At 44.2% G+C, this 24,297-nt stretch overlaps 1 protein-coding gene across 1 annotated transcript in view; it reads left to right on the forward strand.

Annotated features, from left to right (window-relative positions):
* Positions 1–2,191: 2,191 nt before the first annotated feature.
* The window catches only part of ITGBL1 (integrin subunit beta like 1), a 206,434-nt gene continuing 184,328 nt past the window's right edge, over positions 2,192–24,297 (forward strand). Inside the window, exons 1-2 of the mRNA XM_005668526.4 lie at positions 2,192–2,486; positions 3,645–3,862. Of these exons, the coding sequence (XP_005668583.2) occupies positions 2,389–2,486; positions 3,645–3,862 (316 nt within the window). The 5' untranslated portion in view covers positions 2,192–2,388. The remainder of the gene's footprint in view (positions 2,487–3,644; positions 3,863–24,297) is intronic.

Raw genomic sequence — 24,297 nt, forward strand, 5'->3', positions numbered from 1 at the left:
TCCTTCTACGCTTCCCATAGTCTCTGAGTCACCAGACTTTTCAGATGTTGGCAGGAGAGCCTGTTCCTACGTCCTCACAGCGTTACACGTGGCCAGGAAGGCGAAGGGTGCCGGGAGTGGAACTAGGCGTGCATATGAGTCCCATTCTTAGATCCAGGCATCCGTGACCCCAGCCCGGGGCCCCATGGTTTGCAAAGCTCCCTCAATATGAGGTGCAAATAGAGTTCCCAGGGATATTGGTAACAGGCAGCCTGTGCATCTGTAGGTCTGGGGGTGGGACCTGAGAACTTGCCTTTCTAAGTTCCCTGGTGCCGCTGCTGGAGCTGGTTCACAGATCACCTTCGGGAAATGACTGGTTTAGGGACTCTGATTCCCCTCCAGCCACACCCCCTCCCCCAGAGGATAAGCAGTTCCTGTGATCCAGGGCACCTGCCAATGTGAGCCTTTGCTGATCCTTCTAAACCACACTCTGGGTACCCCGGACTCCAGAATTCCCCACCCAGATTACTCTCTGGCTGGTGCACGCCTCTGTCCAGTCTGTCCTCCTGGTGGCAGATTCGGCCACCAGCGTGTACACGCTTGGGCAAAAGTCGACAAAGGGTCAGCCTTTGAAGGAGGCTTAGCTGCCTGGGCTAGGATGTGCCCCAGGCAGACAGACCCCTTTCGGGTACAGATGGAGTCTGGAGAAGCAAGAGAAAAGGATTAGGCTCTCTGTTCAGGGCACCTTCAAGCCCCAGCAGGAAAATCTGCGCCTTGGTCTTTTATCTCTCCCTGCAAATTACAGAGAGAGATCCGTCCTGTTGCATCATCTCCGGCTTTAAGGCCAGAGTCGCAGCTTGTATGGTTCTATTTCCTGGGATCCTCCGCATCTAAAGCTCTTCTTAGCGCAAAGGAAAGATGTTTCCTCCCTTCCGTAGATCCGTCCACAATACCTTGCTCCAGGGACCACACAGGTGTGGGCTTTCAGGTCTCCCTCGAACTTCCTATGTGGATTGGGGCAAGCCGGCCAATTTTGAGCAGAGGTCAGTCTTTGGTCTCAGTTTCTTGATCTTTATAATGGGAATGACAGTGCCCTTCACTCTGCCACCTCTTCACCATTTCCACTCAACTTCCCTCTACTTCTCTTTCAGCCTTTAATTCAAATGCTATCTTGATTAGATCTGATGAATGGAGCCAAGCTGGGAGTAACTTGCAACTTTTCCTCCTTTTAGATTTGTGGTTTTATTTTGGGTATTGTCCACTTGCCCAGGGATCAGGTCTCCTTAATTCCCTGTTGTGCCTTTTCTGTCTGGCACACAGCCTGGTAGCCGGTGGATGCTTAACCTGTGTTTGCTACGTGAGTAAATGAATGTGTGGTTATTGGCACGGTTGAAGATAAAACATACCAAGCGACCAGCACATAGTAGGTGCTTCACAAGTGACACCGACGATTTGTCAGCAGCACTGACATTGTAATCATACATGTTATTTTCTCATACTTAATCTGTGGGGGAGGATGGGGTGAACTCGGGACAACTGCAGTTTGAACCATCCAAGTCAAGAAAAAAATGTGCTGTGATAAACCACTGGCCCAAACAACTAGAAGCATGACACACTTTGTAACAGCTTAGGAGACGAGAAACCTATTTTTTATTTTTTAATTGTTTGCCTGCACCTGTGGCATATGGAAGTTTCCGGGACCAGGGATCAACCCTGAGCCACCGCAGTGCAGTGACAGCACGGAACCTTAATCGCTAGGCCCCCAGGGAATTCCAAGAGACCCATCATTTAAAACAAGGGCTCAAAAACACAAGAAAAAAGGGATATTTTGTCAATTGTTCCTGCCCCCAGCAACTCACACCCCAAATAGTCAAACAGTGTATCTTCTTGAAAAGTATGTCGTGAAAGTAATCCCGCCCCAATGTTCCCGCTGACCTCACGAGTCAGAAGAGGAAGCGTCCCCACTTCCCCCTCCCATCTTCGGGATCATTTGATCTGTCCCTTTAATATCAGCCAGCTCAATATCCTCTTGTCAAGTATTTCTGGGGCCTGAACTTGAAGAAAGAAACGATTTTCTTAAATCTGTGAACAGGACTTTTTTTTTAATGTCAAAATAAACCATCTGCTTGTACAACTGTTTCTAATTACCTCCCTGCCTAGACTCTCCACTTGAGGAGTTTGGTACCAGCACCCCGCCCAGAACGGTGCCGCTGCCCAAATCCTCGCAGGCAGCTCATCAAGGCACTCGCAGCTCCGGGGAAAGCCCGGGACCTGCACGCCTGGGCTTCTGGGGGTCCGTCTGCCCGGCCATCTGCCCGTGGCCCCTCTCCCCCTGCAGCCTCCCCTCCCCCCGGGGAGCCCCACCTGGCAGAAGCGCGGCTGCCTCCCGGCCCCCCTGGGACACTCAGCATGCGTCCCGCCGGCTTCAGGAACTTCTTGCTGCTGGCGTCCTCCCTTCTCTTTGCGGGACTGTCAGCTGTTCCCCAAAGCTTCTCGCCATCCCTGAGGTAAGTCTGGTTTGTTTTTCTTTAAGACAGATCTGCCCTGCTTTACGTGGCAGAACTCAAGGTTGGGGATGGCCGCCTTAAGCCAAGAGCAGTTAGAAAGTTGGACGCGGGATAAACTATTTTCAACCTGTTCCTTTCCTTATATCTACACAGTGTGCTGCTTTACCCCTGTCCTGTTGCTTTTCCTTTGGAAAAAATACAATCATTGAATCAATATATGACTTCCTCCTATTCCAATACATAGCAAGAGGAACTTGTGCCAACCTCTGTGTACCTGTGTTTTCTCACCACCTATAAGGCAGAATTATTTCACGGGGTCTGTGTTACATTTTGCAGTACATTCTGAGAGTCACATCACAATAACGAAACTTTCATGTTTTTTAAAAAATGTTTTATTATAGCTGATTTACAATATTCTGTCAATTTCTGCTGTACAGCGAAGCCACCCACATTCTTTTTCTCACTGTATCCTCCACCATGTTCCATCACAAGTGATCAGATATAGCTCCTTGGACTACACAGCAGAATCTCATTGCTTATCTGTTCCAAATGCAATAGTTTGCATCTACTAACCCCAGACTCCCAGTCCCTCCCATTCCCTCCCCCTCCCTCTGGGCAACCCCAAGTCTATTAAACGTGTACGTTTTAAAAGTAAAGGTTATAAGCATATTGCAACTTGAAAAAACGCTATATCCTGTGCTCTCATAACATGTATAGCTCTTTCTATATACTCATCTCTTCTTTTTCAGAAAATAACTGCCCCTAGCTAGCCGCAGGACTTTTTAAAGAGAACTGAAAAGTCAGCCAAGTGTCATAGTTTGGATTAATTCTTACTTAAATGCGCATGTAAGATTCAGCGGCAAATTACCAAGAGGTAGGGCCGGGTCACTTAGTCCACCTGGCATACGGTCCTGTTCCTAGGTGGGCAGGTCACCTCTTAGACACCTTGGGTCTGGTCACTTCTTCGGTGGTGGCCCACGGCTGGTGGCAGCTTGGCCTCCAAATGGGGGGCCTCGGGCTTCCTATCCAGAGGGTTGTACGTCTCCGTTTGGGGTCTGGGTGGACCCTGGGAGGCAAGGTGAAGGCAACGTGGGTTCGGATCACAGGGGCAGTGTCTGGGCTTGACCGTGGCCCTGCTGTGGTTTGTCGCCCCTGCAGAAGCGGGCCGGGCGCCGCGTGCAGGCTGTCCCGGGCCGAGTCGGAGCGCCGGTGCCGGGCGCCCGGGCAGCCCCCAGGGGGCGCTCTGTGCCACGGCCGCGGCCGGTGCGACTGCGGGGTCTGCATCTGTCACGTGAGCGAGCCGGGCGTGTACTTCGGGCCCCTGTGCGAGTGCCACGAGTGGGTGTGCGAGACCTACGACGGCAGCACCTGCGCAGGTAAGGGGGCGGCGCTGGTCCCGCCGCGTGGCCCCGCGGGCTGCACGCGCTCCCGGGGCTTCTGCCACTTCCTGGGGAGGGAAAGGTGGGGACAACCCCTCTAACAGCCCTGGAAATTAGTGCCACCGCGAAGGCCTCCCTGTTGGTAGTCAGTGCTGGAGTCATCTTGTAACACTGATCCCCGCCCTGGGGTCCAAACGTAAGTGCAAATAATATTTGTAGATTCACTTAATTATCAGTCTCACTTGGCTTTTGAATTCCTTATGACGAACCAAATCTCCCACCTTCCTCATACATGGAGTTGTTACGCTGGGCTCTCCTACCCCAGTCATAAATGTTAAACATAATATTTGCAGAAATTAAGCCTGTATTTTTTTTTTTTTTAATTGAGGTGTAGTTGGTTTACAGTGTTGTGTTTGTTTCTGGCCTTTATTTTGTTTTTACCAAAGAAACACAGAGGAATCTTATTTTCCTCAATTCCAGGGAAGCAGATTGTGTCTTTTGAACGCGAATTTGCCCTCTCCTACTGAGGGGGAGAGTTTACAGGTGAGAAAATTGTAACAAGGAAAAAACAAGCAGGCCCCTCTTTACTTGGAAGTGATGGCTTTTGCATTGTTTTAACTGCTCGCATGGTTTGGCTTGCATGGTTTGGTGTTTTGTAAGGTTGGCATGAAAATAAATTGATCCCCCTTGGACATTTTGAAGGAGTGATTCGGGTCCTGATGCTGGAAAGGGTCAAGCTATTTCTTTGCAGAGAACACCCCTCATCTCTAGCCCGTTCATGTAACCGTGCCATGTACTCAGGGCCAGGAACTTCAGTTAGGTCACTGTCCATGATGCAGACACTCTGCCAGTGTAAGGACAGCACAGTGCATTTCCAGCAGACTTGTAGGAAAAAAAAATCACCTTATTTTACCCACAGTATAGCTGATAATGAGACTCCAACACTACCGGAGAGATCAAGAATGAGTTCACAGCAAAAAAAAAGAAAAAAAAAAAAGAAAAGAAAAAAGAAAAAATTCCCCCCCTCCCCCCGGCACCTGGGCCCAGAAGTGCCTGGAGGATACTTAATATGCAGGTTCTTTGGTCATGAAAAAAAAGTCACATTAGTAATTCAAGGGGCACAGGTGCTTCTGTGTGCTTGTTTAGCTTTGAAGGCTGCAACTCAACCCTTTAAATGCATTGGATGTCACAGCTTATTTTTCCTTTGTCAGCCTCACCAGCTGCCGCGTTATTAAGGGCGGCCCTTTGGAATGAAAGCTAAGTATGGTCTAATATTTCATTCCAAATTCAACGGTTACCTGGCTTCTCTGGCTTTTATTGCCTCTGGCAAGGCCTCTTCAATATCATGACTTCTGAACACATCTTACTGGACGTTTTGCATCGTTCTTTCATTGGAAACCTAAGAAGTAGGATGCAGTCTGCAGCCAGTGAAGCTGGTCTGGGTTGCCATCGGATAAAACTCCCTGCTTGAAGACGCTGATCTGTTTCCTTTCTGTAAACCATGCAGAGGGCATGCTGTGGCATATGTGCCCTTGTTTACGGCCCGTGGAACGTGGCAAGTGATTTGTTGTTTCCTGCTGACGTCTTAGGCCCTTCCTTCCTCCCTGGTGCAAAACGCAGCGGAGTCCTGCCTGGTTTGGTTTGCTGGTGTGTGCATTCCTGTGGGAGGCAACACGCTTCCCTTTATTTAGGGGGTAACCAGAGTGAGAGAAGCCTGTTCGTTTTCTGTTCTCATCTTTCTGACTGTTGCTAGCTGACATCTACTCTGCGGGCCTGGTGCCGAATCTGCCCCTGTGAATGCACCGGCTGTGTTTGCCAGGCCGGTGAGGACAGGCTCACACACAGCATAGCTGGCAGTCTTGCCATCTTGCCCGCTTATTCTGTGTGTTTAAGTGGAGCTGCTCAATTCCATCCTCAAGAAACGGTTCCTATATGACAGCCAGTGAGATAGAAACGTAGCAGGTTCTTTTTTATGTTTTGATGTTCACCTCTTACCATCTTCGCCTCTGTGATAAGCACCCCCCCTTTTTTTAGGTTTTTATTTTTTCTATTATAGTTGATTTACTAAGCCCCTTTAGGTGATTTCCAGGAATAGAGCAGCTTCCAGAGACTTCCCCCACCTCTATGAAGAAACAAAAGCCTGTTCTGGCAGGGTATCGTGGAGTGGTTAAGATAATGGGGCGGAGTTCCTGTCGTGGCTCAATGGTTAAAGAATCCGACTAGGAACCGTGAGGTTGCGGGTTCGATCCCTGGCTTCAGTCAGTGGGTTAAAGATCCCATGTTGCAGTGAGCTGTGGTGTAGGTCTCGGACGCAGCTTGGATCCCACGTTACTGTGGCTCTGGTATAGGCCGGCAGCTGTAGCTCCGATTAGATCCCTAGCCTGGGAACCTCTATGTGTCATGGGTGCAGCCCTAGAAAATACAAAAAAAAAAAAAAAGATTATGGGGCTCTGGAGGAAATTTCCCAGGATTCAAATCCTGCACTTAATAGCTTCATGAACTTGGGCAGTTAATTAAAACTTCCTGAGCTTGGCTTTCTTCATCTGTAGCATGAGCATCATAAAGTACCTACCTTGCAGGATGGTTGTGGGGCTTAACATGTCAAAGACTTAGAATAGCGTTTTGCACAAAGTAAGTGCTTGATACACATTAATGTGTGTATATGTATATAACATGTTATTATAGTGATGCACAAAAGGTGAGCTAGGATGGATAGATGGATGGATAGAAAGATAGAGAGATGGATAGATAAGAAGCCTGGCTTTGCATCCGTTGCGCATTTGATACAGTGGAAGCCACTTTGTTTCGTTAATGTAGTCTGGGCCTGTTATTGATCCCAAGCTCAAAGGCCAAGCAAGGATAACTGGTCTGGCCTAGCAGCTATAGCTCTACTGTGCTTTTTCACAGTGAAGTCCTTCGGGATGCTTATACTGTGACTCATAAGAAACACACTTATTTTAGTTCAGCTGGTTGGGAGTGCTGACGTCTATACTGTCACAGGTGGCCTGTTTCTCCCCAGCTCCAGTTGCATATGTCACACGAATCATCCTCGGACTTCTGCAGCCTAACAGTCTGGCCCAGCAGTTGTTCCTGTGGGTGTGATGGTCTAATGTGGAGTAAACTCATTTTGGTGATAAGTTGCTTTGAGGACGGTCAAATGTTGGGTTGTATGAAAACAAACTTTCAGTTAGTACTTTGAGGCATCCTGGATAACCACCTCAATGCCTGTGATTATACTTTAATAAAATATTGGTTTCTTAAAAATTATTTCTCGAGTTCCTGTTGTGGCTCAATGGTTTAAGAACCCTGCTGATATCCATGAGGATGCCGATTCGATCCCTGGTCTTGCTCAGTGGGTTAAGGATCTGGTGTTGCTGCAGGCTACAGTGTAGGTCACCAATGTGGCTTGGATCTGGTGTTGCTGTGGCGGTGGTGTAGGCCGGCAGCTGCAGCTCCTGTTTGACCCCTAGCCTGGGCACTTCCATATGCTGCAGGTTCAGCCCTAAAAAGAAAAAAAAAAATTCTAATCACTTTTGAGAAATATTGCTTATAAGAGTTTTAGTCTGGGGAATTTGGAAGAGCTAAATGAATTCAGTTTAGCCAATATCGTAAAGTGCTGCATCTTTGTTAGACTCTATTTGCTGTGGACGGTGCTATAAAAAGTGAGGGATATACGACAACTTCCCACTGAGTAGGGAGGTTCAGAGAAATAACAAATGCTATAAGGCAATGAAGTATATAATTTACATAAATTTCTATGAGGGTTTCATTAAGGTAGGAGTTAAATACCATGGTTAAAAGTTCTCAAGAAAAATGTAGCATTGGCCATAAGTCTAACTAGAAGGAGGCTTTTAACGCAAAGGGGGAACTGTTGGAATTCTGAGTGAAGAAATATTCAAGGAATGGTGTAGAGGCAGGAAAGTATGTAAGTGTGTTTGGAGAAGAGTGAGGGATTCTAGGTTTGGTGGAGCTGGATCTTAGGGCTGTGGGGAAAGTGGTGGAAGATATATTGAGTGTCAGGGTTGGATGTGTACTTGAAGAATGCCAGCGTGGTGAATGACATGTGCGTGATGTCCCCCAAAGCCACGTATCAGGACCCAAAGGTTGACACGTCTGCCTTCAAAAACTAAAGCAAACCTTCATGATGAGCTCATCCAAGTTGTTTCATTTTCACACTTCTCTCACTGTGCCTTTCTGTCAGTTCACTTCTTTTCATGAGTCAGAGCACTAACGATCCATTGCTCCCATGTTCGGACCACTTCATGGCTTGTATGTGCTGTTTAGTGGAGCACAAGCCTCACGTTCAGGTTCTGGACGTTGTGGAGAACATATTCAGGAGTCCCCACCTCCAGCTCCCTCGTGTCATGCCAGCTTCTTTTCTGAACTCTGTCCTCTTAGGTTCATCCATTTTGGATAAAGGCATCTTGTCTTACCCCAAGGGGCACAGACAAATTCGATTTTCATTCTCAAAGAAAGTGCCAAACCCACATACCACTTTCTCTTAGCTGTACTGCTTTATTGGGACGGTATCCTGCAGCCCTGCTGTAGAGACTGAAATACCTTGGCCTTGGACTAGGTCGTCCCTACACCTTGATAATCTGAAAGAGCGTATTTATAACATCATCGTGTTTAGAACAAATAGGGTCAGGGTGACAAGTCCAGCAGTTATTTTTTTTAAGAAAAAGTTCCCTGGAAAGAGAAGGGGATATATGGGAACAAATTTGTTTGTGATACAGATTTTAAACTTGCAGAGTGTAAGCTTCTGCCATAGGGTTCTCAAAAGACTTTCAGTAAGTTTTGAGACTTGATGCTAAAGCTGACATCCCATGTCTCTTGGTTTCAGAGCTCCCCCCCCCCGAAAAAAAAAAAGCTCCCCAGCTCCATGGGCCTCAGACACGGATCATTACTCTGATCTGTGACTCGTGATGCTCAGAGCCTGGAGGTGGAGGACCCGTGTCATGGGAGCAGAGATTCCTGGTAGAGTCCTTTCTCATGAATTCCTTGTCTGAGGAGCTACAGAGTGAGACAAGATAGTTTTCTAAGTTCCATCGCCTGCCTGCCATTGTGTTAGTTTTCTGTCACAGCGCTAACAGTACCACAGACCTTGTGGTTTCAGCCACATAAGTGTATTTTCATACAGTTCTGAGAGTCTGAAGTCTGACGTGGGTCTCCCAGGGCTTACGGTGTCTCAAGCTCCGTGCCTTTCTGAAGACTCTTGGAGAGAATCATTTCCTGGTCATTCGATACTGGGAGAGTTTAATTCGTGTGGCTGTAGGGTCAAGGTTCCCGTTGCCTTGCTGGCTGGCAGTGGACGTGTCCCTTATCTCCTAGATTCCTCTCTTGGGTCCCTGCACGAACCCGTCTACATCTCAGAGCCAGTCACAGGTGTCAGAACCTTCTCATGTGCTGACTCTCCAAGCTTTGTCCATGGGCACATCCTTCTCTCACTACAGCCTGGAAAAGTGCTTCCCTTTTTAGGAGTCGCGTGATTAGACTGGGCCTGCCCAGATAATCCAGTATAATCTTCCCATCTGAAGTCTCCATCATATTGGCAGAGTCCCTTCGGTCACGGCAGGTGACGTACTCGCATATTTACAGGAACAAGGATATGAGCATCTTTGGGGCCCTTCTTCCTACCACAGCCATCCTTCCATCAAGTCCAAGAGGAAGTTCATGTTGTATGTACGTGAGGGAGAGAGGTTCCAGCTCCATTAACACCTGCCTGTACTTATGCTCCGTCCAGAATCTGCAAGGACTGTCCTTTCCATCTCTCAGGGCTTCGGTACACAGTCTAATTTTCCTGGCTCCAGACTTTTCCACACCAGCGCTGGTGAGGCACATCAGAACGCTGGTCCAAAAGGTGACGAGTGACTTAGAGCCCAGCAGCTGCTAAGGTTCAAGGTCTGACATTATCACTTGCCAGCCACGGAGCCAAGGGCAAGTTACTCAGATGCTGGCAACTCCTGTTTCCTTATCTCTGAAGTGGGGACAATATTAGTATCAAATGGGGGTGATAATTGTGCCAAGCACATATGCTTACCTATGCCAGCTGCCCCTCCTCCACTGTCTCTTGATCCTTGGCCCTAAAATATTTACCCCCCAAAGTGATTCTCTTTTCATGTCGTACCTTCTGCTGGGTCTCAGTCTACCTTCCGCATTTCCTCCCAGGACTGTCGGTGAGTGTTTGGAGCTGTGTCACATTCAGCAGCAGCCCTGCTCCACAGTGTCAGGGCTGGGCCAGCTCTGCACCCTGGCCAGCTTGAGGAAACCAGGCCTCACTGTATCAGGTCCAGCTCCGTGGGCGTCTGGGCTTCTGGTCCTCGTTTCCTTCTCTCTTTTGGGAGCCTGACTTTTGTGTTCCTGTCCCTGCAAACTATTATGCCATTGTAACTGATCTGGATGGAAGATTCCAGAGCCTTCCCCTCAGTCCTGTGTGATTAATCCTTGGATCTGGAATTTTCAGTCTTTTTCTTTACTGGACATCCCACGATTTCTGTGTTTGCAAGACTTACACCCAGTGCGCTTCTACTTCTGACTCTTAGTGCCACTGAGAGGTTTGCCTTTCCAGGCGGTTCCTTCATCTCCTCCATTGATCCACTTACAAAAATGGGGAAATCAACTTGACCCAAAACAAAATCAAAACAACTCCCTTTGACAGAGCTTTTGAGGACAACCGATCCTTGAACAGGGTGGGTAGGAGTTGGGGTGCTGACTTCCACACTGTTGAAAATCCGCATGTCCCTTGACCCTCGGCCCTCCGCGGCTGCAGTGCTGCGGGTCAGCTCAGCAGGGGTGGTGGAGGACTGTGGTATGTATTTACTGTAAAACGTCTACGCAGAGGTGGACCAGTGCAGTCCAAACCTGTGTAGTTCGAGGGTCAGCTGTGCTTGGTGAATATGCCTGAATGTTCTTGACACAGCGGGGGTGGAGCTGTTTAATCACAGGTATGTAAACCACTCAAGACTGGATCGCAGGCATTCTGGTTCTTAAAACCCCCAGCTTCCCAATCACGTGCTTCAGTCACCCTCCCTCCTCTTCAAACATCTCTTTCTTTCACTGTTCACCATATTTCTTTCTTTTCTTTTTTCTTTTTTGTCTTTTTTAGGGCTGCACATGTGGCATATGGAGATTCCCAGGCTGGGGGTCTAATCAGAGCTGTAGCCGCAGCCACAGCAACACCAGATCCAAGCCGAGTCTGCGACCTACACTACAGATCATGGCAACACCGGATCCTTAACCCATGGAGTGAGGCCAGGGATCGAACCCACAACCTCATGGCTCCTAGTTGGAGTAGTTTCCACTGCGCCGTGATGGGAACTCCCACCATATTTCTTTCATTTCCAAGTTCTGCTGATTTGGGGCAAGAAGTTGAGCTATTATTTCTGTCATCTTGGTTCTTGCTCATCCACCTTCTTTCAAGTCCTGGCATCTGAAAGAGTTGATGTCTTCAGGTATTAACATTATATATCTAAGTGTTTTTTCACATCTTGCTTTATAATGTGTATGTATTTAAAAATAACATAAAGAATATAAATAGTAAGGCCTGAGGGAGTTCTTTATGCGTGTGTATTCTGATTGCCAATATAAGCATACGTGTGTGTATGAATAGATATTTGCTACCTTAAATTTATGTGCATATGTTATACACGAGTGAATTCATAAGTGTCTTCAAACATATTTACATATGTATGTGTTTATGTCATGTTTATGTGAATATGTAAATACATAGGTGCATTTGTGTATATGTCTGCATCTACATGTTACACCCAGAGACACACACACATAATCCATCTTCCTGGCGGACTGCTGGCTGCAGAGGGGGAGCCCAATCCATTTTCAAATCTTTGTAATGCTAGTTCTCGTGGGAGAGAATCACCTTGGGCTTGTTATCACATGTGTAAACCTGCTACAAATCAGTATCTTATTGGAGAATTCCTTTGGTGACTGCCAGTGGTATACGTCTCACGAAGGCAGTGAGAATGTATTTTGGTAAACCCCTAATTTGATTGTCTTTTTCATCATTCAGTCAATTAAGTGTTATTACACAACCGAAGTCACATTTGAATTGCAATTAATATTTGGCACAGCTCTCTTTTTCTAATACTAAAACTTTGTTCAAAGATAGGAGAGATTAAGTGGTTCCCTTTTCTATTTTTTTTGATGAATAATAGTACTACTCTTGTCACTAACATATTTTTATTCTGCATACATTTGCTGGAGAATTTGGAAACTCCTCAAAGCCCCCTGTTACATACTAAAGCCTTGAATCTAGGGTTGGAAGCAAAAACCGTTGAGGGTTTTCTTATCGCTGGCAGTCTTAAAAATATAAAACAAATCATAAAAGTTTCTGTATCCTCAAGGCAATAATATCTTCTTGTGTGGTTTTGCATATAACAATAAATTCAACTATGACAGAAATTTTATTCTTTGCTGAGTTCATCTGAATTTTCTAATCATACCTCAGCAGGGAAGAAAAAAGGAAATAAATAAAATGATGAGATAAATCAGCTTTATGTCTCTGTGGATTGAAGATTCACTAACTTAAGCATATTGCATCAGTGGGAAGACAACTAGTTAGGAGACGGAAGAAATAGGTGAGGCGTTGTAGGGGGCTAAAAGGGAGCCGACTTGTAGGAGGTATTTGTTTTAGCTTTTCCCCTTTCTGTTTAGAATGCACCTGGAGTTCCAGAAGTCCCTGCTTTTTAAAATTGAAGTACAGTTGATTGACAGCATCGAATTAGTTTCAGGTGTACGACAAAGTGATTCAGTTATACATACATACACACAGGGCATATATACAGTATAAATATATTTTTTTACAAGATGATGACTGTAGTTCCCTTGTTTCTTTTAAAACACAGTGGTGTGTATCTATTAATCTCACACTCTTATTTATCCCTCCCCATCCCTTTCCACTTTAGTAACCATAAGTTTGTTTTCTATGTCTGTGAATCTTGTTTCTGTTTTGTAAATAAACTCATTTGTATTATTTTCAGATTCCACACAGAAATGCTGTATAATATTTGTCTTTCTCTGTCCGACTTACTTCACTTAGTATGATCGTCTTTAGCTCCATCCACGCTGCTGAAAATGGCATTATTTCATTCTTTTTTTATGGCCGAGTAATATTCCACTGCATATATGTACCACATCTTCTTTATCCATTCATCTGTTGGTGAGCACTTGGTTGCATCTATGTCTTGGCTGTTGTGAGTAGTGCTCCAGAAGTCCTTTTGAATCATGAGATGAATATGTGGCCACCTGTGAGGATAGCTTAGCCACGAGGCAGGTGTCTGGCCTTTTTCAAGACACTGTGGAACTGCCACACCAGTCCTGGACTGCTTGCCTCTGGACTGTTTTTGCAAATGAGAATAGTAAGCTTTTATCTTGTTTAAGCCCCTGTCATTTTGGGGTTTTCTGTCACTGGCAGCTAAGTGTAACCCTGTCTGAAGCTGTAGTTTTATTTAAAATAAAATAGTTCAAGTCTATTAAAATAGGGCAAATAGAATATGTACAGTGATTGAGAGCTTGAGTTCAGAATACCGGTAACACCTGTATTCCAGATAGGTGGATTTTCAGCAGTTCTGGTAAACTCTACAAGATTCAGTTTGCTCATCTCTAAGATGGGGTCTGATTAATGCTCTGGGAAATATTATTGCAAAGTTTAAGGGAGAAAATACACTTGAAGCACCCAATGGAATAACTGACATATAATTGTCACTCTAAACAGTACCTGTTATTACTGTTGTTATTAAACTTAGCATCTCTAAGGGGGTTATTCTAAGGCTAAAGGGAATATATCTCAGGAGTTCCTGTTGTGGCTCAGTGGTAACTAATCTGACTAGTATCCATGAGGATGCAGCTTGATCCCTAGCCCTGCTTAGTGGATTAAGGATCTGGCATTGCTGTGAGCTGTGGCGTAGGCTTGCAGCTGTAGCTCTGATTTGACCCCTAGCCTGGGAACCTACATATGCTGCAGGTGTGGCCCTAAAAAGAGAAAAAAAAGGAATATGTCATTTTTTTTTTTTTTCCCTTTTTGCAGCTCCACCAGAGGCATATGGAGGTTCCTGGGCCAGGGGTTGAATCTGAGTTGCAGCTGCTGGCCTGTGTCACAGCCATTACCACACTGGATCTGAGCCGAATCTGCAACCTATGCCACAGCTTGCAGCAATGTCAGATCCTTAACCCACTGGGCAAGGCCAGGGATTGGACCTGCATCCTCATGGAGACAACACTGGGTCCTTAACCGGCTGAGCCACAACGGGAACTCCTACCTTTGCTTTTTAAATGTATTTGCTAGTGACTGAGTGACCAGTTATGTGCATATATTCCCCATACTTTTATTTTTTTTTGTCTTTTTTTGCCATTTTCTTACGTGGCATATGGAGGTTCCCAGGCCTAGGGGTTGATTCGGAGCTGTAGCCGCCGGCCTACACCAGAGCCACAGTAATGGGGGATCCGAGCTGCGTCTGCAACCTACACCACAGCTCACGGCAATGCCGGATCCTTAACCCACTGAGCAAGGCCAGGGATCAAACCTGCAACCTCATGGTTCCTAGTCGGGGTCTTTAACCACTGAGCCACGACAGGAACTCCTCCCCATACTTCTTTACATGGTCAACTTATGATACTTTTCTGGCCAGCAATTTTTATGAGGTTATTATTTCTATGAGAAGGAATATTTTAAAATATCAGTTTACCAGAAATTAAATTACCAGACAGTATGCAAATTTTTTATGTATTTAAATATTTAAAAATTTCAATTTATCTGTATATTATAGTTATTAAAATATAATACGTTTGCTACAAAAACACATACATATATGAATAAAAATCAATACAGCCGCATTGCATCTTATGCAAAGAACAGGCTCTACGTCGCACAAAAATCAGATATCTGAAGTTTATTTTTTTACTGTATATATGTTATACATATACTAACACATCCATTCTTTTTCAGATTCATTTCTCATGTAGATTATCACAGAATATTGGGTAGAGTTCTCAGGGCTATGCAGCAGGTCCCCCTTTAAATACTACCCTGACATGGAGTTCCTGGTGTGGCGCAAGGGTAACGAACCTGACAGTATCCATGAGGACATGGGTTCCATCCCTGGTTCTGCTCAGTGGGTTAAGGATCCAGTGTTGCTGTGAGCTGTGGTGTAGGTTGCAGACTCGGCTCAGATCTGGCATTGCTGTGGCTGTGGTGTAGACTGGCAGCTGCAGCCCTGATTCGACCCCTGGCCTGGGAACCTCCATGTGCTACAGGAGTGGCCCTCAAAAGCCAAAAGAAAAAATTGCCCTGACAAATCTCCAGCGAAGGCTCCATGTCTGTTACACCATCTCTCCGTTAGTGTAGCAGAGTTAACACACGTAAAAGAGAGTTGACTCCGAGGCTAGATGATGTTGTCGGGGGGTGGGTTGGGTATTAGATGAGGATTAGCTGGATTGATCTTTGGGGCCGCTCAGCCTGGTCAGATGCGGACACTAGGAGATAAGAATCTCAGCTCCCGGAGGTGGCGTCACCTCCCCACTCCCATGGCCACACCCACCTGGGGCCTCCACTCCGTGAACCGAATGACCGATTCCCATGCTTTTAAATTATGATCCCACGTCCCCTCATTGCCAAATATGTGCCTTACGTGCCTAAGCGCGGACAATCGAGTTCACGTAAGTTAAATGTGTGTGTGCTGTGACTCTCCTCTAGTCTTGTTGTTGTTGTTTTTTTTTGCGTTAGTTTTTTAAAAATTTTTTATTTTTTTCCACTGTTCAGCATGGGGACCAAGTTACACATACACGTATACATGCTTTTTCCTCCCATTGTTGTGTTGCGGTGTAAGTATCTAGACATAGTTCTCAATGCTACAGTCTTCTCGTTAATCATAACTTTTGGAGTTAATATTAAATTTAGGGTTATACTTCCATATTTTCCCAGTACTGTACAAATACGTGTGTTATCAACACACACACACACACACACACACACAGGTCGTCTCCCTCCCTGCTTCTTGCTGCTTCTCTTGAAGAGCGCATCATGGCCCTCATTCTAGTTTATGATCATACTTAACACACATATGATTGAGGATTTCATGGGTATGGGATGTTCTGTGGTGGGATTATCTCTTCATTAAGTGGTTTGCCTGTGGGTGAGCATTCTGCTGATTTGCAGTTCTTGTTATTTTTTGCGGTTGTTTTTTTTTTTTTGATAGCGGAGACATCGGACAGTATTCGATTTAAAACCGCGCACACGCACTCACACACACACACACACACATGCACACGGCTCCCTCACCCTCCGGCCCTCGCACAGGCAGGTGCACGTTTCCCCTGGCGCGCGCGAGGTCCCGAAGCACCTGAGGGATGTCCCCAGTCCACACAAGTGGTAATAAAAGTGTCGTCCTACGTTGCAGATCTGGGTAAAGGGAAACTTCAGATCGACTGGAACTGGGCGATGTGCAGCCTTTGTCCTCTGGGAAATTTAGATTCCAAGCCTGGCCTGGGATTCAAGGTCAAGAATCATATCTGAGAAGGGGGAGAAATATAGTCTTGCTGCGACCAAGAGGACCAGGGGGGACATTTTTAGGCCCCTGCATGGATAAATTTTCAAGCTATTTCCCTTAACTCTTAAATTCGTCAAGATAGCGGCAAGAAGGTTACAAATCTCATTTTCTTTGGAAAAGGCTGCTTTGTCTTTTCAAGGATCACATTTCCTGGCAAATAAGAAACTATATTTTGTAATGGAACTCATTCTTCTCTCTACTCTAAATCATCTTACTGGAGGCTGGGAGAATGACGGCTTTGTCAAGGGAACAGAAAAATAAGACCTTGATAAGAACACTCGCTGGCTTTGACCTTGTGTCACCTCAGTCCTAATTTATGTGGTAGCTCAAGTTTCCGCGCCAAAGGCCCCATCATCCTAATTGTACCTAGTTGCTCGTTCAAACAGCAAATTATCCCAAGTCAACAGTTGCATACGCCAGTTTCCTGCTTTATTATTTTATCTGGATATTTCCCAGGAAAAGGTAGGCTAAACATTTTTTTTTTCAAGAAGTCAATGAGTTTGGTGTTGCTTAGAAACTCCTCTTACAGCAGGTATTAACGTAAGTTTGTGATTTAGTCACTTGGAGAGCATAAGGAGCCAAGATCAGAAAATCAAAACACGGTGGATGTATTTCCTAATTGGTCATTACTGCTCTTTCAAAGCTGTCATTTTCTGCTGTGCAAAATAGTTAGACAAAACTAGTTATTTTTCTCAACACAATAACTTGGCCATTTCATTAAACCTTTTACTCACCAAAATACAAAAGACAAGTGATAGACTTTTTTTGTTTTTGTTTTCTTGACCAACCCCATCTGTGATATCAGCTTTAAGAGCAATAGTGATGTGAAAAGAACTCATTTCTTTTAAAAAAGAAAATAATTTGATTTGTTAGCTCTATGCTAGATAGGCTTCCTTTGATTGCTTGTTTGGATAGATTTGAGTCCTAAAATTAGTGCTGCATTAGTCATATAAGATAATGATGGGGAACTATCTACTTATATTTGAGTATGCTTTGCTGGAAAATATTTTCTTTTTTTGTGGGTGTGCCCTTTGTCTTTTTAGGGCTATACCCATGGCATAGAGAGGTTCCCAGGCTAGGGGTCAAATTGGAACTGCAGCTACCGGCCTACACCACAGCCACAGCAGTGCCAGATCCGAGCTGCGTCTGCGACCTACACCACAGCTCACGGCAACGCCAGATCCTTAACCCACTGAGCAAGGCCAGGGATTGAACCCGCCATCTCATGGTTCCTAGTCGGATTCTTTAACCACTGAGCCATGACAGGAACTCTGGAAAATATTTTCCTACATGTGAATTCATTCACTTCTCATATAATTTTTAAAAGATAGTCAGAATTATTATTCCTCATTTATCATACTAAGTAAGCTGAGATGAAATCTGTCTCCCAAGGCAGTAGATGGCTTCTCTTCAAACATATTAAAGTTGTTCTGAAACCACATATTTAGGGGAAATATTTGTATGAATTTGGAGTCTTAAAATGAGAACAGAAATTTCAGGACCTCATTTTTATATTTAAAAGATATCTTTTATTCAGTGTTCCTTGGAGGTGCAGTAGGTTAAGGATCTGGCATTGTCACTGCTATGGCTCTCATCTCTACTGTGGCTCTGGTTTGATCTCTGGCCTGGGAACTGCCACATGCCATGGGCATGGCCAAAAAAAAGCTTTTTTCTTTATTTTAGGAAGCAGATTTTGACTCTCATTTCTGTCTCGTGTCAGAGATAGTGGACAAAAAAGCTCAAATACTGGCCAGAAGAAAGAATGCCTTATTCATTGAGCATTAAAAGAAATCCAGGTAACAGAAATCACGGGGCCTGAATTATTCGTCATACCAAAGGGCATTTCTCTCAGCTGTAACTGAAATTCTTAGAGTGATTGCATTTAGCACCATTATCCGAATAAGAACGATGGAGTCAGCAGGGCGAGGGCATCTTTCAGAACCTTGGTTTTCCTTGTCTATAAAAGTGAAAGGGACGGTAGGTAGGAAAGTTGAATATTTGTGTTTGTTACTTTCATGGACATTAACTAGGGTTCTTTTGTGTATGACGTATTTCGGCTATTAGGAATAAATCACATGAGAGATTGCATTTTGCTCTTATAGAAGTAGTGTTCATAGTATGAAATCCTGAAATTCAAATGCATGCAACTTTTAAAATAGGTGGCTCTTTTTTTTAGAACAAAGAGAGGCAAATTGATAGAAATGCACAGCGAGAGAAGTGTGTATAGAAAATGGAACAACTCTGATTAGCTCATCATGAAGCTTTGCTTTATGCCTGGAAGGTGGATGTGTCAGCCTTTGGGTCGTGATGTGTGGCCTCTGGGGACGTCATGCACATGTCACTCATCAGTCTACCTTACATTCCTCAAGTTCTCAAATGTCCCTGGAGAATCTTAAGACTCCTGAGTGGCAAATCTTTGGTCTGCTATTAATAAAGTCTTATTGAATTTAATAATCTTTCCTTTGGGAAAACCAAGTGAGAAGGTTTGGAGAGGGTAGAAATGCAGAATTCAAAAACAAAGCAAACTATTTGTTCTTTCTCCATTACTGTTACTTACTGTGTGACCTTGTGTGAGTCACTTAACTTCTCTGAGCTTCGGTTAAATATAACAGGCATTTATTAAATATCTCCAAAACGATGTCTAGAGGAGGACCGGGCATTGGTGTTGTGCTCTGCCCTCTCTACTCTGTGAGGTGGGCAGGCAGGAAGGACTTGAGGCGCTAAGAGCAATCATTTCTGAGGTCAGCATTTAAAGTAGGTATTTGCATAGAGTGGCTCTTCAGTGAAAGTAATGGATTGATGTGATCATGACTGATATTTAGATTTAATTGGGGGGAATCATATCTCATTTTTTAAGTGTAACCATATCCAATTAATTACATGGAAAATAATATCAGCATCCTGAGGATTTTATTGAAGGGGCAAGAAAATTACAAAGAAAAAAAGCCAGAATGTATCCAGAAATTTCGATTCAATGAAGGAATTCTTATCCATTTCCCTAAATATAGATATAATGTTCTATGAGTCGAGGGGGCAGTGTGCCTCTCCGCCGTACTTAAATATACCAAATCTGTCATTTGATGGGATCTTCCAGCTGATTGTTGTGTCAGTGCATACTCCAAATGCCATAAGCAGTTGGTTGAAAAACTAAACTATTGATACATGTCACCATGGAAGGAAACAGGTTCTGTGGTTGTTTTCATGTGCAAGTCCAATAAGCCATTTATCTATTTTTTTTTTCTGTTAAGTTAGTCTCTTTACTTTTTGTATCTTTTCTACTTTAAAGAGTATTTTATTTAGCATCATTTGTTTGGTTTGTTTCGAATAAACTGCTTTGGGAACTTCTTTTATCTCCTGAGAACGTCAGAAGAAAAGCAAGGGGGAATCAGTTTACATATTTGGTATTATTCAGATTTCTGTGCTTTTTCATTTTTTTGTTTTTTTGTTTTTTGTTTTTTTTTTTGGTCTTTTTGCTATTTCTTGGTCTTGGGCCGCTCCCGCGGCATATGGAGATTCCCAGGCTAGGGGTCCAATCGGAGCTGTAGCCACCGGCCTACGCCAGAGCCACAGCAACGCGGGATCCGAGCCGCGTCTGCAACCTACACCACAGCTCACGGCAACGCTGGATCGTTAACCCACTGAGCAAGGGCAGGGATCGAACCCGCAACCTCATGGTTCCTAGTCGGATTCGTTAACCACTGCGCCACGACGGGAACTCCTGTTTTTTTGTTTTTTTAGATTTCTAAACAATGGAATTCAATTTACTTAAGATGAAAAGAGAATGTAAACTGTTTTAAATGGTATGAGTTGTCTGTACAATCATTGGTGGGCCAGTCCACCCTTGTAAATGAATTGACAGCGCTGGTATGTAGGTAGTTCATTATTTTAATGAAGAATGTATTTGCTGTTTCTAATAAAGAACTCTAGGTCCTTTAGAGACTAATTTTTCCATGAAACTTGATTGATTTTGAAATTCAGAAGACTCAACAGTTTTATTGGAATTCCATGTGAGTAGACATGCTTTGGCCAAAATATGCATGTAATTATTAGAAAGGATGTTGGTATAAATTAATCACTGTCTTCAAGAGCTGAAACTAAAAATGGACCACATTTTCACCTTACAGAGATCCAAAGACTTATATATATAGATGTAAACTAAGAGATACAGATCTTTGTGTCGTATGTATGTAATTACTATGTCATTTGTTTGTTCAAGCACCAGCTATTATTGAGCAGCTATGATGGGGTAAGACCTGGCATTTGGTAGTTATTGAGGTTATACAGATGAAAGTAATTGGTTATTTTCCTTGAGAACTGTGGAGGTAGGTTTCAAGGACAGTAGAATGCAGTATTAAAGAGGCACAAAGAACCTCACACTTGAAAAGTTTGAGCTGTTTTGAAGAACAGGAGGATATTAAGTATTGGATCTGAGAGGACTGGCATTTTAGCCAGAGGGAGAACATGAGCACAATTTGAAGGCAGAACACCATGGATTCTAATCTTGCTTCTTGAAGTCAATGCGTTCTTTCAGAAGGGTCATCAGAGAGAAGCCTGGAGAGAGAAGTGGGAACAAGTCACAGGGAGCCTTTCAATGCCAAAACCATGACTGGACAGCCCTTGTAATGGGGAGCAGAACTGGCTTTTCCAGGGAGAAATGGGCAGGGTGCTGCTCTTAGGATGGAACGGGGAACAGGGAACGGGGAGAGTCTTTAAAAGGAGAGAACATTGAGGTAACTGTTTTAATAGCCAGTGGTGAAAACTAATAAGGTCGTGAAGTCTGCTGATAACCATGGAAAGAAAGGGAAAAAATGACACAAGGTGGGTTGTTCAGTGATGGAACTGATGGGAATTAAGGGTAGGGCTGGAGAAGTGGGGGGGCGGGGGGGGCAAGATTTACTTGGCGAATGCAATCTGTTATGGTTGACCTGGTTTTCAAATATCCAAGGCTTGAAACCCCCCACCCTACTCCCCACTCCAGAGACACCTGAGCCTCTTTATAATTTGAAATTAAAGGATTAATTCCTGCAGACCTAGAGAACCCTGTCCTATGTTGGGGTTCAGCACTGGTTTCTCATTCCTCGTTAAATACTTCCAACACCTCCTACCTAGGGGAGTGCAGAGGGGTGCGTTGGGGCCGTCCATAGGGAACTGGGAAGGAAATGCTTTTGAGGGCAAAACGATGAGGAGCAGTTGTTCCCAGAACAGCCACCTGAAGGTGGCCAGTGGTGGCCAAAGAATACATTAACTCCGAGGATTGCCAGTTTATTACCAAATGATCCTGTCTTAGGAGCAGGAAGACTTTGAACAGTTACACTCTTGAGCTCCACTCATTTTCCCTAAAGTATCACAGCCAGAGACGTTTCTAGCTATTGAAATATGTATTTTTATTTGTGGGCGTCTAGGACACTTTGATTCTTTAGATACAAGTGGCCGTTTCGTTAGGATTATGAAAGATGAATGAGAAATAAAATTATGAGTTGTGTGTTAAATAAATATGGTTTGCACGTCTTGAGAAGAGTGTTATTTTTACTGCAGCCACCAACGTCAAGTAAGATCTGTCTTGTTCATTATATTCCTATGTAACAAAAGCCTCCCTTTTAAGTTCATGAAAAATAATGTTCCCTTGGAGGGCAGCAGGTTAAGGATCTGGCGTTGTCACTGCAGCAGCTCGGGTCACTACCGTGGTGCAGGTTCGATTCCTGGCCTGGCAACTTCCACATGCCACAGCATATCCAACCCTCCCCCCCGCACCAAAGCCAAAACCAACAAAAGAAATAATATTTCACATGCAACTTCCTAGTATAAGAAAAAGAAATCTAAGTATTAAATCTTTTTTGTGTGTACCTCCAATATTTTATTATCAGATGTGATGACATTTAATTGTAGCATAGTGTGAAGTAGGAATTCACTCTAAATATACTATGAAATCTGTGTTATTCTGTATAATGATTTCTTCATGTTTTCCCTTCGTATACTTTTCAGTGTATAAACACTTAAATGAGATAGAGTAATTCAGATTTATATGGGGGGCAGATGTCTTTTAGTCCTTACAGATTTTTCAGGTAGGACGGTTTCCTTGGGTTCAAGGAACCAAACGTGAGCATACTTAAGAAAAAAAAAATGACCATTTACTCGCTGACTTAGTTGAAATATTTAGGATTCCCAAAGTGATTCCCAACCAAAGTGTGGTACTTGAGCTAGCATCAACTGGGGGCTAGTTAGCAATGCCAGTTCTGAGGCCCCATGCCAGATTTACCAAATCGAAAAACCTCTTGACTCTAGGGCTCAGCCATCTGCTTAAACATCTGCCATGTTTTCTGATACACAGTTAAATTTGAGAAATACTAGTCTTCAGGTTGCAACTCAGTTTAGTGCTCAGAAGATACTCCCAGGATCTAATTGTGGGCTCTGCTCTCCCAGGGACGGCCCCATTTCCAGGCTTCACATGGTAGCCAGTGATTCATCAGAGCATCTTGTCCATTGGGCAAGAGAATGATTTTACCTCCAAAGAGCCTTTTCTACCAGTTGGAAGTCTGGATCTCCTGAAGGAATGGAGAGAACTAGACGTGGTAATAAGCATATGGGTCAATGTATACGATGCATTTTTCTTTTATTCAAGTCTCTTAAAAAGAGAGCGAGGGGAGTTCCCGTCGTGGCGCAGTGGTTAACGAATCCGACTAGGAACCATGAGGTTGCAGGTTCAGTCCCTGCCCTTGCTCAATGGGTTAACGATCCGGCGTTGCCGTGAGCTGTGGTGTAGGTTGCAGATACGGCTCGGATCCCGCGTTGCTGTGGCTCTGGCGTAGGCCGGTGGCTACAGCTCCGATTGGACCCCTAGCCTGGGAACCTCCATATGCCGCAGAAGCGGCCCAAAGAAATAGCAAAAATACCAAAGGAAAAAAAAAAAAGAGCGAGGGAGGAGAATATGACTGCGATACAGACAAAAACTGACACTGGAAGAAGCAGGCAGGTTGTGACTGAAGATATGAGGCCTGTTTGAGGAATGGGGAAGGTGGTAACCAGACGAGGCCTGCTGTGTGGGTTTCATATTTTAGAAGTCTAGACCCTTTGCAGCTTTAAAACTGTATGAGCTCTTTAACGTCATGTTTAATATTGTAACACAACGATAATTTCACTTTACTTTTGTTTATTTACTTTTACAGGGTAGCTATTCATTTAGGCCGCACTCATGGCATATGAAGGTTCCCAGGCCAGAGACTGAATCTGAGCTGCAGCTGCAACCTACCCCACAGCCGCTGCAACAGTGGATCCTTTAACCCACTGCACCAGGTCTGGAATTGAACCTGTGCCTCTGCAGCAACCTGAGCTACTGCAATCAGACTCTTAACCCACTTTGTCACAGCGGGAACTCCAAAACAATGGTCATTTTAACCATTCATGCCATTGCTTTCCTCAGTGGCCACATTACCATACGTTTTTTTCACTCAATGCGTGTTTTTGCACTATAGGGCAGAAAACATACATGCAGCATTCCACGCTATACTTAGGTTAGTTTTACACAAAAAACAAAGACTATACTATAGCTTTCAAGGGTCAGCTTTTTAAAAATGCTTTCTAAATTGCGTCAGCCATGTGGAGGAATAAAATCTAAAATTATATAAAGAACTACTAAACTACGTTCTTAGGGTCAATATTTTATAATAAAAAATTTTTAATGTCCCTTCATAACCTTGAATTTGTTTCATTGCTTCTAGGTACTGCCAATGATTTTTGATAACCTATCTTATTTTTTGTTTTTATATCTTTGTTAGATTAAAAAAACCCAGATCTAGCATATTACTCAAGCACATTAAATTGCATGAGATAAATGTGTACTTATAGCTCCAAGGCAGGTGTTGTGATCCTGTCAAA

The sequence above is a fragment of the Sus scrofa genome, chromosome 11 (genome assembly GCF_054392235.1).
Source record: "Sus scrofa isolate SSC_HxYL_T2T_F1_AM1 chromosome 11, Sscrofa_HxYL_maternal_Yorkshire_Landrace_v2.0, whole genome shotgun sequence".
Taxonomy (NCBI): Eukaryota; Metazoa; Chordata; class Mammalia; order Artiodactyla; family Suidae; genus Sus; species Sus scrofa.